We start from the raw sequence: 15,555 nt of genomic DNA, 5'->3' as shown, positions 1-15,555 counted from the left end.
CTGAGGTGTAGTCAATAAACAGCATTCTTACATAGGTATTCCTCCTTTCCAGATGGGATAGGGTAGTGTGCAGTGCGATGGCGATTGCATCGTCTGTGGATCTATTGGGATGCTATGCAAATTTAAGTGGGTCTAGGGTGTCATTTAAGGTGGAGGTGATATGGTCCTTAACTAGCCTCTCAAAGCACTTCATGGTGAAAGAAGTGAGTGCTATGGGGCGATAGTCATTTAGTTTGATTACCTTGGCTTTCTTGGGTACAGGAACAATGGTAGACATCTTAACTTCTCTGAGCTATGGATCCCTTTTACGGGATAATTTTCCTAAACAACCGCTGAATTGCAGGGCGCAAAATATTACTAAAATGCAATCACAAGTGAAATATACCAAAACACAGCTTAGCTTGTTGTTAATCCACCTATCGTGTCAGATTTTGAAAATATGCTTTACAGAGAAAGAATTCCAAGTTTTTGTGAGTGTATCAATCAATGCTAGAACAGTTAGCCTTATATTAGCTTGGTTAGCTTGGTCATGAAAGTCAAAAAAGCAATAAAATTAATCGCTTACCTTTGATAATCTTCGGATGTTTGCACTCACGAGACTCCCAGTTACACAATAAATGTTCTTTTTGTTCGATAAATATTACTTTTATAACAAAAAAACGCCATTTGGGTTGCGCGTTATGTTCAGAAAACTACAGCCTCGTTCCGGTCCTGAAAGGCAGAAGAAAATTCCCAAACGTATCAGATTCAAAAATATTACTAAAAATATTTATAATCATGCAATCACAAGTGAAATATACCAAAACACAGCTTAGCTTGTTGTTAATCCACCTATCATGTCAGATTTTGAAAATATGCTTTGCAACGAAAGCAATCTAAGCTTTTGTGAGTGTATCAATCAATGCTAGAACAGTTAGCCTTATATTAGCTTGGTTAGCTTGGTCACGAAAGTCAGAAAAGCAATAAAATGAATCGCTTACCTTTGATAATCTTCGAATGTTTGCACTCACGAGACACCCAGTTACACAACAAATGTTCTTTTTGTTCGATAAATATTACTTTTATTTAAAAAAAAACGCCATTTGGGTTGCGCGTTATGTTCAGAAAACCAAAGCCTCGTTCCGTTCGACGAAAATTCCAAAACGTATCCGTAATGGTCGTAGAAACATGTCAAATGTTTTTTATAATCAATCCTCAGGTTGTTTTTAACAAACATAATCGATAATATTTCAACCGGACCATAACCTATTCAATAAGAGTGAAAAGGAAAATGGAGAGCTACCCTCTCGCGCGCAGGAACTAATCAGAGGACACCTGACTACTTTTGAAAATTCTCGCTCATTTCTCAAAATAAAAGCCTGAAACTATGTCTAAAGCCTGGTCACAGCCTGAGGAAGCCATTGGAAAAGGAATGGGCCAGGAAACACAGATAAAAAAATAAAAAACACTTCCGGGTTAGATTTTCTCAGGTTTTCGCCTGCAGAATCAGTTTTGTTATACTCACACAAAATATTTTGACAGTTTTGGAAACTTTGGAGTGTTTTATATCCTAATCTGTAAATTATATGCATATTCTATGATCTGGACCTGAGAAATAGTCCTTGGGAACGTTATTTTAAAAAATAAAATAAATCTGACCCCTAGCGTCAAGAGGTTAAAGCAAGTGGGGACAGCAGACTGGGATAGAGAGAGATTGAATATGTCCATAAACACTCCAGCCAGCTGGTCTGAGCATGCTCTGAGGACGCAGCTAGGGATGCCATCTGGGCCGGCAGCTTTGCGAGGGTTAACTTCTTATGGTTGCAATCCTGTTAACGGGATGATATGACAACAGCCAGTGAAAGTGCACGGCGCCAAATTCAAACAACAGAAATCTCATAATTAAAATTCCTCAAACATACATGTATCTTATACCATTTTAAAGGTAATCTTGTTGTTAATCCCACCAAAGTGTCCGATTTCAAATAGGCTTTTCAGCAAAAGCACCACAAACGATTATGTTAGGTCACCGCCAACTCACAGAAGAATTCAGCCATTTTTCCAGCCAAAGAGAGGAGTCACAAAAAGCACAAATAGAGATAAAATGAATCACTAACCTTTGATGATCTTCATCAGATGACACTCATAGGACTTCATGTTACCCAATACATATATGTCTTGTTCGATTAAGTTCATATTTATATCCAAAAACCTTAGTTTACATTGGCGCCATGTTCAGAAATGCCTCCAAAATATCCGGAGAAATTGCAGAGAGCCACGTCAAATAACAGAAATACTCATCATAAACTTTGATGAAAGATACATGTTTTACATAGAATTAAAGATACACTTGTTCTTAATGCAACCGCTGTGTCAGATTTCAAAAAGCTTTACGGCAAAACACAATATTCAATAATCTGGAATCAGCGTTCAGCCACAAAAGCAAGCCATACAGTTACCCGCCAAATTGTGCAGTCAACAAAACTCATAAAAAGCATTATAAATCTTCACTTACCTTTGTTGATCTTCGTCGGAATGCACTCCCAGGACTCCCACTTCCACAATAAATGTTTGTTTTGTTCGGTAATGTCCATCATTTATGTCCAAATAGCTATTTTTGGTAGCGTGTTTGGTAAACAAATCCAACGTCAGGAAGCGCGTTCACTAAAAGCTGACGAAATGTCCAAAAGTTCCGTAACAGTCAGTAGAAACATGTCAAACGATGTATTGAATCAATCTTAAGAATGTTTTTAACATAAATCTTGAATAACGTTCCAACTGGAGTATTACATTGACTTCAGATGAGCGATGGAACAGAGATCCATCTCATGTGAACGCGCATGGTCAAAGCATGGTCAGGTCATGGCAGACCTGACTAATTCCCCTCTCATTCGTTCCCCCTTCATAGTAGAGGCATCAGACAAGGTTCTACAGACTGTTTACATCTAGTGGAAGCCGTAGGAAGTGCAAACTCATCCATATCTCGCTGTGATTTCAATAGATTCTTGGTTGAAAATCCACCAGCCTCAGAATTCCCACTTCCTGTTTGGATTTCTTCTCAGGGTTTTGCCTGACATATGAGTTCTGTAATACTCACAGACAAATTTCAAACAGTTTTAGAAACTTCAGAGTGTTTTCTATCCAATACTAATAATAATATGCATATATTAGCAACTATGACTGAGGAGCAGGCCGTTTACTCTGGGCACCTCTGTGCACCTTTCATCCAAGCTACTCAATACTGCCCATGCAGCCATAAGAAGTTAACACGCTCAAATGTTTTACTCACATTGGCCACGGAGAACGAGAGACCACTGTCCTTGGGAGCGGCTTGTGTCGGTGGCATTGTACTATCCCCAAAGTGGGCGAAGAAGGTGTTTAGCTTGTCCGGGGGCAAGACATCAGTGTCTGCAACGTGGCTGGTTTTCCCTTTGTAATCTGTGATTGTCTGGAGTCCCTGCCACATTCGTCTCGTGTCTGAGCCGTTGAATTGCAACTCCACTTTGTCTCTGTACTGACGTTTTGCCTGTTTGATTGCCTTATGGAGAGCATAACTGCACTATTTGTATTCAATCGTATTCCCAGTAACCTTGCCGTGGTTAAATGCAATGTTTCGTGCTTTTAGTTTTGCGCGAACGCTGCCATCTATCCACAGTTTTTGATTTGGGTAAGTTTAAATAGTCACAGTGGGAACAACATCACCTATACACTTCTTGATGAACTCAGTCACTGTGTCAGTGTATGCGTTAATGTTATTCTCAGAGGCAACCCGGAACATATCCCAGTCTACGTGATCAAAACAATCTTGAAGCATGGATTCCGATTTATCAAACCAACGTTGAATAGACCTTAGCACGGATACTTCCTGATTTGCCGAAGGGAGGGCGGAGGGGGGCCTTGTAGCCATCCCGGAAGGGAGAGTAACAATGGTCGAGAGTTTTGAAGCGTGAGTACTACAAGCAATGTGTTGACAGAATTTCGGTAGCATTTTCCTAATATATGCTTTGTTAACCTCTCTGGGATAGGCGGGAGGCTTGCGTCCCACTTGGCCAATAGCCAGGGAAAATGTAGAGCGCCAAATTTAAAAAAATGATATAAAATCAAACTTTCATTAAATCACACATATAAGATACCAAATATAAGCTACACTCGTTGTGAATCCAGCCAACATGTCAGATTTCAAAAAGGCTTTTCGGCAAAAGCATAAGATGCTATTATCTGATGATAGCACAACAGTAAACAACGAGAGTGTAGCATATTTCAACCCTGCAGGCGCAACACAAAATGCAGAAATAAAATATCCCTACCGGCCAAACCCTCCCTAACCCGGACGACGCTAGGGCAATTGTGCGTCGCCCCACGGACCTCCCGGTCGCGGCCGGCTGCGACAGAGCCTGGGCGCGAACCCAGAGTCTCTGGTGGCGCAGCTAGCGCTGCGATGCAGTGCCCTAGACCACTGCGCCACCCGGGAGGCCCTTGAAAAACATATTTCAACCAGGCAGGTGCGACACGAAAGTCAGAAATAGCGATATAATAAATGCCTTACCTTTGATGATCTTCTTCTGTTAGCACTCCAAAAGGTCCCAGTTAAATCACAAATGGTCTTTTTGTTCGATAATGTCCTTCTTTATATCCATAAAAACTCAGTTTAGCTGGCGCGCTTCAGTCAATAATCCACCCAGTTTCCCTCCATCAAAATGCATACAAAATGAATCCCAAACGTTACGAATAAACTTTACCAAACAAGTCAAACAACGTTTATAATCAAACCTCAGGTACCCTAATACAAAAATAAACTATAAAATCGTTATTGTCTTTACCGGAGAAAAATACCAAAGAACGCGCTCTCCTTCACGAGCTTGGAAACACTACAGCCAAAATAGGAGCCACCTAGAAGAACTACAATTTCTGGCTAATTAAAAAAAAAAAAACTGTCTGAAACTCTTTCTAAAGACTGTTGACATCTAGTGGAAGCCCTAGGAACTGCAATCTGGAAGGACTTCGCCTTATAATAAAAGTGACAGCCATTGAAAATAGTTGTAGGCTATTTTTTGGCATGGTTTGTCCTCAGGGTTTTGCCTGCCATATCACTTCTGTTATACTCACAGACATTATTTTAACAGTTTTAGAAACTTCAGAGTGTTTTCTATCCAATAGTAATAATAATATGCATATATTAGGATCTGGGACAGAGTAGGAGGCAGTTCACTATGGGCACGCAATTCATCCAAAAGTGAAAATGCTGCCCCCTATATCAAAGAAGTTAAATTGCCTTGAAGTGTACGAACAACAGAACCAGTTTGGGAAAGTCGTTTTTCTGGTCGGAATGCTGGTGAGTTACCGTTGCTCTGATATCCAAAAGTTCACAAAAAACGTTCTGGGCTAGTAATGTAAGAAATAACAATAATAATAATAATAATAATACTGCAAAGTATAGACCATCAAAGTAGACCATCAAAGTCTGTCGGCGCCACACTCAATCCCTTATTTTAGATTAACTATCCCTTTAAGCACTGATATGCAAATATAATTTGGGATATTGGAACTTCTAGGAAGCCAGACTTACACTTTCACATTCAAAGGCTTAATTTCCATGACACCTTTGATCTTTGACTCTGACTCTTATCTGTGAGGTGACCCCTTCTCCATCTCTCAGGTCAGATGTGTTATCTTCTCCATCTCTCACGTCAGATGTGTTACCCTCTCCATCTCTCCGGTCAGATGTGAACCGCTAATATACAGTATATTCTCATAGAGCTTCCTCTTCCTGATGTCATCCTGCGAATTCAATTCCCACCCTTGAGATTCCGCTGCTTGAAGGACCTACCCTTTCTGTCTTGCCATCGCTAATAGAGTTCTTTGTAATAGCCTCCAGCCACAAGTACAGACAAAGATGTCTGCTTGCTCTGACAGCAAATTCTGTATTTGATCCATTTGAATGTTGGCAGGCAAAGTCTTTCTCCCTTCTCCCGGAATCTAACAATCAGTTCATTTCAAGAAAGGAAATGGAGTAGCATAGAGAGAAAAAAATATCTTTACACACGTAGGTTGTGACTGAAAATGAACTAGCTTTGCAATTATTCAACATATGCTGCTCCCACATGTGGAATCATTAAGGCTATTTAATTAGCTGATAAGAGGATTTCTTTGTGTTAGTGGGAGATTACTATTTCACACCCCGAAAGCATGTTATCTATTTTTCACATGTCGCACACATCAGCCTGTTTCTTCGATGTTCCATCATTCTAATAAATAGCTGTTGATTTAGATATGAATTTGGTCACATTAATGCAAGTATTTGAATACATGAGAAAACATAGGTGTTGCTTTTTCACAGCTTTAGACCACATAGAATTAGGACATAAATACCTGTTGATTAAGCCTGGCAAAGTTTATACTCTGTTTATGCAGTCCAGGGTGACGTTTCCCCTAGGTACAGATCTAGGATCAATTTCCCCTCCCCCAATCTGAACCATAACCATTAGTTAGGAAATATAAATCTGACCCAAGATCCGTGTCTAAGGGCAACTTTACCCTAATCCCTGTTCATGCAACTTCTTCATTGAAGAAACATTTACGGAATCATCCTCACACGGGCACCAATAATGTCATTTTTGATTTATGAAAAATTAAACAAATATATATTGATGAGATAGGTATTCAACCCCCTGAGTCAATACATGTTAGTCCCCTTTGGCAGTGATTACAGCTGTGAATATTTTGGGGTAAGTCTCTAAGAGCTTTGCACACATGGATTGTACAATATTTGCCCATTATTCTTTTTAAACTTTTCAAGCTCTGCCAAGTTGGTTGTTGATCTTTGCTAGACAGCCATTTTCAAGTCTTGCCATAGCTTTTCAAGCAGACTTAAGTTAAAACTGTAACTAGGCCACTCAGGAACATTCAATGTCGTCATCGTAAGCAGCTTCAGTGTATATTTGGCCTTGGGTTTTAGGTTATTGTCCTGCTGAAAGGTAAATTTGTCTCCTGGTGTCTGTTGGAAAGCAGACTGAACCAGGTTTTCCTTTAGGATTTTGCCTGTGCTTAGCTTTATTCCATTTCATTTTATTCAAAAATAAACTTCCTAAACAATTACAAGCATATCTATGCATAGTCACTTTACCCTTACCTACATGTACAAATTACCTCCCCTAACCTGTACCCCCGCACATTGACTTGGTAACAGTACCCCCTGTATATAGCCTCGTTATTGTTAAGTAATTTCATTGTGTTACTTTTACATTTTTACTTTCGTTTATTTAGTAAATATTTTCTTAACTCTATTTCTTGAATTGCATTGTTGGTTAAGGGCTTCTAAGTAAGCATTTCACGGTAAGGTTTACACCTGTTGTATTTGGTGCATGTGACAAATAACAATTACATTTACATTTAAGTCATTTAGCAGACGCTCTTATCCAGAGCGACTTACAAGTTGGTGGCATTCCTTATGAATGTCCAGTGGAACAACCACTTTACAATAGTGCATCTAACTCTAAGGGGGGGGGGGGGGTTAGAAGGATTACTTTATCCTATCCTAGGTATTCCTTAAAGAGGTGGGGTTTCAGGTGTCTCCGGAAGGTGGTGATTGATTCCGCTGACCTGGCGTCGTGGGGGAGTTTGTTCCACCATTGGGGTGCCAGAGCAGCGAACAGTTTTGACTGGGCTGAGCGGGAGCTGTACTTCCTCAGAGGTAGGGAGGCGAGCAGGCCAGAGGTGGATGAACGCAGTGCCTTGTTTGGGTGTAGGGCTGATCAGAGCCTGAAGGTACGGAGGTGCCGTTCCCCTCACAGCTCCGTAGGCACACATGGTCTTTGTAGCGGATGCGAGCTTCAACTGGAAGCCAGTGGGAGAGAGCAGGAGCGGGGTGACGTGAGAGAACTTGGGAAGGTTGAAACCAGACGGCTGCGGCGTTCTGGATGAGTTGTAGGGGTTTAATCGCACAGGCAGGGAGCCCAGCCAACAGCGAGTTGCAGTAATCCAGACGGGAGATGACAAGTGCCTGGATTAGGACCTGCGCCGCTTCCTGTGTGAGGCAAGGTCGTACTCTGCGAATGTTGTAGAGCATGAACCTACAGGAACGGGTCCACGCCTTGATGTTGGTTGAGAACGACAGGGTTTGTCCAGGATCACGCCAAGGTTCTTAGCGCTCTGGGAGGAGGCACATGGAGTTGTCAACCGTGATGGCAAGATCATGGAACGGGCAGTACTTCCCCGGGAGGAAGAGCAGCTCCGTCTTGCCCAAGGTTCAGCTTGAGGTGGTGATCCGTCATCCACCTGATATGTCTGCCAGACATGCAGAGATGCGATTCGCCACCTGGTTATCAGAAGGGGAAAGGAGAAGATTAATTGGTGTGTCGTCTGCATAGCATGATAGGAGAGACCATGTGAGGATATGACAGAGCCAAGTGACTTGGTGTATAGCGAGAATAGGAGAGGGCCTAGACAGAGCCCTGGGGACACCAGTGGTGAGAGCACGTGGTGCGGAGACAGATTCTCGCACGCCACCTGTAGGAGCGACTGTCAAGTAGGACGCAATCCAAGCGTGGGCCGCGCCGGAGATGCCCCAATCGGAGAGGGTGGAGAGGAGGATCTGATGGTTCACAGTATCAAAGGCAGCCGATAGGTTAGAAGGATGAGAGCAGAGGAGAGAGAGTTAGCTTTAGCAGTGCGGAGCGCCTCCGTGAACAGAGAGAGAGCGTCTCAGTTATTTGACTAGTCTTGAAACCTGACTGATTTGGATAAGAAAAGTCATTCTGAGAGATAGGCAGGAGCGCTGGCCAAGGACGGAACGTTCAAGAGTTTTGGAGAGAAAAGAAAAAGGGATACTGGTCTGTAGTTGTTGACATCAGAGGATCGAGTGTAGGTTTTTCAGAAGGGGTGCAACTCTCGCTCTCTTGAAGGCGGAAGGGACTTAGCCGGTCAAGGATGAGTTGATGAGCGAGGTGAGGTAAGGGAGAAGGTCTCCGGAAATGGTCTGGAGAAGAGAGGAGGGGATAGGGTCAAGCGGGCAGGTTGTTGGGCGGCTCGGCCGTCACAAGACGCGAGATTTCATCTGGAGAGAGAGGGGAGAGAGGTCAAAGCACAGGGTAGGGCAGTGTGAGCAGAACCAGCGGTGTCGTTTGACTTAGCAAACGAGGATCGGATGTCGTCGACCTTCTTTCAAAATGGTTGACGAAGTCATCCGCGAGAGAGGGAGGTAGGGGGGGGGGGGGGGGGGGGGGGGGGGGGGGAGGAGGATTCAGGAGGGAGGAGAAGGTGGCAAAGAGCTTCCTAGGGTTAGAGGCAGATGCTTGGAATTAGAGTGGTAAGAAGTGGCTTTAGCAGCAGAGACAGAAGGAGAATGTAGAGAGGAGGAGTGAAAGGATGCCAGGTCCCGCAGGGAGGCGAGTTTTCCTCCATTTCCGCTCGGCTGCCGGAGCCCTGTTCTGTGAGCTGCAATGAGTCGTCGAGCCACGGAGCAGGAGGGGAGACGAGCCGGCCTGGAGGATAGGGGACATAGAGAGTCAAAGGATGCAGAAAGGGAGAGAGGAGGGGGTTGAGGAGCAGAATCAGGAGATAGGTTGGAGAAGGTTTGAGCAGAGGGAAGAGATGATAGGATGGAAGAGGAGAGAGTAGCGGGGGAGAGAGAGCGAAGGTTGGGACGGCGCGATACCATCCGAGTAGGCGGCAGTGTGGAAGTGTTTGGATGAGAGCGAGAGGGAAAGGATACAAGGTAGTGGTCGGAGACTTGGAGGGGAGTTGCAATGAGATTAGTGGAAGAACAGCATCTAGTAAAGATGAGGTCAAGCGTATTGCCTGCCTTGTGAGTAGGGGGGAAGGTGAGAGGGTGAGGTCAAAGAGGAGAGGAGTGGAAAGAAGGAGGCAGAGAGGAATGAGTCAAAGGTAGACGTGGGGAGGTTAAAGTCACCACAGAACTGTGAGAGGTGAGCCATCCTCAGGAAAGGAGCTTATCAAGGCGTCAAGCTCATTGATGAACTCTCCAAGGGAACTGGGGGGCGATAATGATAAGGATGTTAAGCTTGAAAGGGCTGGTAACTGTGACAGCATGGAATTCAAAGGAGGCGATAGACAGATGGGTCAGGGGAGAAAGAGAGAATGTCCTATTGGGAGATGGAGGATCCAGTGCACCACCCGCTGACCAGAAGCTCTCGGGTGTGCGAGAACACGTGGGCAGACGAGGAGAGAGCAGTAGGAGTAGCAGTGTTATCTGTGGTAATCCATGTTTCCGTCAGTGCCAAGAAGTCGAGGGACTGGAGGGAAGCATAGGCTGAGATGAACTCTGCCTTGTTGGCCGCAGATCGGCAGTTCCAGAGGCTGCCGGAGACCTGGAACTCCACGTGGGTCGTGCGCGCTGGGACCACCAGGCAGCGGCCACGCGGTGTGAAGCGTTTGTATGGTCTGTGCAGAGAGGAGAGAAGAGGGATAGACAGACACATAGTTGACAGGCTACAGAAGAGGCTACGCTAATGCAAAGGAGATTGGAATGACAAGTGGACTACACGTCTCGAATGTTCAGAAAGTTAAACTTACGTTGCAAGAAATCTTATATGACTAAAATGATACAGTGCTGCTGAAGTAGGCTAGCTAGCAGTGGCTGCGTTGTTGATTCAGTTTGAAAGTGTAGCTGGCTAGGTAGCCTCGGTAACTGGCTAGGTAACCTCGACAATCTAAACTACACAATTATCTTGGATACGAAGACAGCAAAGACAACTATGTAGCTAGCTAACACTACACTAATCAAGTCGTTCCGTTGAATGTAATAGTTTCTACAGTGCTGCTATTCGGTAGACGGTGGACGTTGGCTAGCTGGCTAGCTGCTGGCCAGATAGCAGTGTTGACTACGTTAGGACGACGAATTACGATAATTACGCTAAACTACACAATTATCTTTGATACAAAGACGGCTATGTAGCTAGCTAAGAAGAAATTGCTAAGATCAGACAAATCAAACCGTTGTACTATAATGAAATGTAATGAAAAGTAATACTACCTGCGGAGCGAAGTGCGAAATGCGACCACTCGCTCCAACCCGGAAGTCGCAATTGATTTTATTTGATATGCATAACATGATGCAGCCACCACCATGTTTAAAAATATAAAGAGTGGTACTCAGTGATGTGTTGTGTTGGATTTGCCACAAGCAAATGTTTTGTATCAGGACAAAAAGTTAATTTCTTTACCACATTTTTTGCAGTTACATTACTTGTGCCTTGCAAACAGGATGCGTGTTTTGGAATATTTGTTTTATTCTGTAGAGACTTCCTTCTTTTCACTCCGTCATTTAGGTTAGGATTGTAAAGTAACTACAACGTAATTGACCCATCCTCAGTTTTCTCCTATCACAGCCATTAACCTCTCTGGGATATGTGGGACGCTAGCGTCCCAACTGGCCAACATCCAGTCAAAATGCAGAGCGCCAAATTCAAATAAATTACTATAGAAATTCAACTTTGATGAAATCACACATTCAATATACCAAATTAAAGCTACACTTGTTGTGAATCCAGCCAACATGTCAGATTTCAAAAATGCTTTACGGCGAAAGCAAACGATGCTATTATCTGAGCATAGCACCCAAGCAGACAAACACAGACCATCATACACAAAACGCAGAAATAAAGATATAAATCATGCCTTACCTTTGACGAGCTTCTTCTGTTGGCACTCCAATATGTCCCATAAACGTCACAAGTGGTCCTTTTGTTCTAATAATTCCGTCGATATATATCCAAAATGTCAATTTATTTGGCACGTTTGATCCAGAAAAACACTGGTTCCAACTTGCGCAACGTGACTACAAAATATCTCAAAAGTTACCTGTAAGCTTTGTCCAAACATTTCAAACTACTTTTGTAATACAGCTTTAGGTATTTTTTTACATAAATAATCGATCAAATTGAAGACGGGATGATCTGTGTTCAATACCGGAGGAAAACAACGTGTAGCGAGCCTCTGTGTAACGCGCCTCTAAGAAAGAGTAAACGTCCCTCAAGCCTCATTCTGAACAGTGTTACTTCTTCATTTCTCAAAGGAAAAACCTCAACCAATTTCTAAAGACTGTTGACATCCAGTGGAAGCGATAAGAACTGCAAGAAGTTCCCTTAGAAATCTGGATTCCCAATGAAACCTCATTGAAAAGAGAGTGACCTCAAAAAAATAATCTGAATGGTTTGTCCTCTGGGTTTCGCCTGCCAAATAAGTTATGTTATAGTCACAGACATGATTCAAACAGTTTTAGAAACTTCAGATGGTTTCCTATCCAAATCTACTAATAATATGCATATCTTAGTTTCTGGGCATGAGTAGCAGGCAGTTTAATTTGGGCACGCTTTTCATCCAAAATTCCGAATGCTGCCCCCTATCCTAGAGAAGTTAAACTCTGTAACTGTTTTAAAATCACCATTGTCCTGGTGGTGAAATCCTTAAGCGGTTTTCTTCCTCTATGGCAACTGAGTTAGGAAGGATGCCTGTATTTTTGTATTGACTGGGTGTATTGATACACCATCCAAAGCATAATTAATAACTTGACTATGCTCAAAGGGATATTCAGTGTCTGTTTTAATTTTTACTCCTCTACTAATAGGTGCTCTTCTTTGTGAGGCATTGGAAAACCTCCCTGGTCTATGTGGTTGAATCTGTGCATAAAATGCACTACTTAGCTTGGGGACCTTACAATTAACTGTATGTGTGGGGTTACAGAGATGGGGTAATCATTAAAAAAATCATGTTAACCACTATTATTTACATTTACATTTAAGTCATTTAGCAGACGCTCTTATCCAGAGCGACTTACAAATTGGTGCATTCACCTTATGATATCCAGTGGAACAACCACTTTACAATAGTGCATCTAACTCTTTTAAGGGGGGGGGGGGGGTTAGAAGGATTACTTTATCCTATCCTAGGTATTCCTTAAAGAGGTGGGGTTTATTACACACAAAGTGAGTCCATCAACTTTTAATGTGACATAATGTGTGTTAAGCAAATATTTACTCCTAAACATATTTAGACTTGCCATAACAAAGGGGTTGAATAATTGACTCAAGACATTTCAGCTTTAAATGTTTTATTAATTTGTAAAAATAAATTATGTTGTGGGGTATTATGTGTAGATCAGTGTCACAATATCTAAATTTAATCAATTTAACACAACAAAATGTGTAAAAATCCAAGGGGTGTGAATACTTTCTGAAGGTACTATAGATGGTGCCTCTGATTATTTATATTTCATCTTTAAGTACATGTAGGCTATTTATAATAGAAACATAACTCTCTCCTGTTCAAATGAGAGCAGATGTCTGGATCATCAAAAGAGAAAATGAAGAAATTAGATGGGGCTGTTTGACATTTGTTTGACTGATGATGACACAGATAAAGAAACAGATGTGCCTCTTTCAAACTGTAATCATTAATCTTTCAGTAAGTTATCGATTTGATTACAATAACAACTACCAAAATAGTAACTGCACTGCACTGACATGCCTTCCATTTTATGTCTCCTATCCTAACATTAACACATCTGTTTATGTCTTTGCCCCGTCTCCTCCACAAGGATCCAACAAATGGCTACTACAGCGTCAATACCTTCAAGGAGCACCATGGCACCCCGACTATGTCAATGGCCCCCAGCCAGACCGGCGGCGCAGAAGTCCGGAACCCTTCAGCTTCCTCTTCAGCCACCATGGGCAAGCAACGCGTGCCAACAGGCATGTCCTTCACCAACATCTACAGCACGCTAGGTGCCGGGCCCAACCGCCTTTACGACTACAGCCAGCGTTTCGTGCTAGGCATGGGCAGTAGCTCCATCGAGCTGTGTGAGCGTGAGTTCCAGCGGGGCTCGCTCAGTGACTCCAGCTCCTTCATCGACACGCAGTGCGACAGCAGCGTGAGCAGCTACAGCAAACAGGACGGCTACGTGCAGTTTGACAAGGACAGCAAGGCCTCGGCCGCCTCCTCCTCCTCCCACTACTCGCAGTCGTCCTCGCAGAACTCAGACCTGACGCGGCCGCTGCAGAAACGCATGCAGACCCATGTGTAATGGCAGAAGGAGCTACAGTATGGATTGATTGGACAGGATGGGTCGAGGATAGCACCTTTGGACACTCTGAGGAACACTACCTGACCGGTGTACAGTGCTATATTTTTGTTTGGTTTGTACTCTGGTCCTCTCCTTATATGGACACTGTACGTACCATACTTTTTACAGACACACAGTACATGTTCTTTGGATTACATGGGATAGACTGTATTCTCCTTGAAACAATCTCATCAACAACAAAAAACATTAAAAGAACATCATAACCTTGAGAGCCACAATTGGTCGAAAAAAGATGACAATCAATGTCCACTTTTTCAATGAACATTGCTCTGCTGTTGACCCCTATTCTGTTTCGACTAGTGGACTTCCTCAAAACGTGGAGATGTAGGCATTATTCACACATCTGTGTGGAATAATTCCATAATTGTAAAAAAGTTTATGTTTATCATCTAAAAAGACAAACTGTTGGGACTATGTTCAGCTGCCCGGTTGGGGTTTGAAGCACAAAGGGGTATTGTTAAAAACTGCCAGAGGCATTTCTTGTATCTGCGGGATAAAAAAACCTTAGATGGATAATGAAACCTCTGAGGAAAGATGGAGGGAGCGGCAGGCTATGTAATGAAAAGGAACACCTTGCCAACTGACCGAAGGACTGACCTGCAGGTCTAATATCTCTACACCTGGACTACTTTAATACTCAATGGATTATAGATTTTGGTTATCTAAGTATATTCTATATTTTGCTCCTTTACTTTGGACTAACGGAGATGTTTTGCCTTTTTGATGTATGCCTTGTGAAAGTTCACTACTGAGTCACAGGTCACAGATAAATGCATGGAGAAGTGGATGTGTCATACTGTTGTACTACTTCACTTGAGCTAACGTATCAAATGCTTTGTTCACTCACAAACTGTTGGTTTCTTTCTTATGGTCAAGGACATTAACATCTGTACTTTCCCATTCAATGTGTGACACTTGCAGCTTGATCGTGTGTGTGTGAGCAGATAGCTGTGGAGCCAAATACAGTGTTATTGCTGCCGGAGCCGTTCTCATTTTCGTGGCTTGCCATACTTAGCTGATATTGTGTTGTTTACACTGGAGCTCTGTAAATCCAGCATTTTTGTGTACTGTGATTTGACTACTGAATGACAGGGATAAAGATAAAGTAACTTTTTTCTGTCTGTCGCCTCTGTGGTTACAATTACTCAGTGCCCACCGTTTTTAGTGAGACACTGTTCTGTATCAAATGGTACTATTTAGCTTGAAAAGTGATGATTAGGTGGGTCTGTTTAAGAGTAAACACTGAAGGTGGTTAGCAAACCAAATAGTTAATATTAACTATAGTAGGATCTTGAAGATATGCGCTCGGAGTTGTCGGGAATGGAGGTTGTTCGGAACACAGAAATGTCTGTAACTTTGAATTTCACTTAAAAAAGCATCGACCTTTAAAAAAGATATATTCATTGCATATTTAGACGTGTTTTCTTTTACATATCTCAGTTTGATATTGCCAGGACAGTTGAGTGATCAATCTGTAA

General features: G+C 42.7%; 1 protein-coding gene across 1 annotated transcript in view; it reads left to right on the top strand.

Moving 5' to 3' along the window:
* kirrel3a (kirre like nephrin family adhesion molecule 3a) overlaps nucleotides 1-15,198 on the top strand; it is a 279,887-nt gene extending 264,689 nt beyond the window's left edge. The window contains 1 exon segment of the mRNA XM_070434348.1: nucleotides 13,532-15,198. Coding sequence (XP_070290449.1) covers nucleotides 13,532-14,017 — 486 coding nt within the window. The 3' untranslated portion in view covers nucleotides 14,018-15,198.
* Nucleotides 15,199-15,555: the final 357 nt, after the last annotated feature.

This window comes from Salvelinus sp. IW2-2015, linkage group LG23, assembly GCF_002910315.2.
Source record: "Salvelinus sp. IW2-2015 linkage group LG23, ASM291031v2, whole genome shotgun sequence".
Taxonomy (NCBI): Eukaryota; Metazoa; Chordata; class Actinopteri; order Salmoniformes; family Salmonidae; genus Salvelinus; species Salvelinus sp. IW2-2015.
Note: the sequence above shows the minus strand (reverse complement) of the source record. Positions and strands in the feature narration are given on the sequence as shown.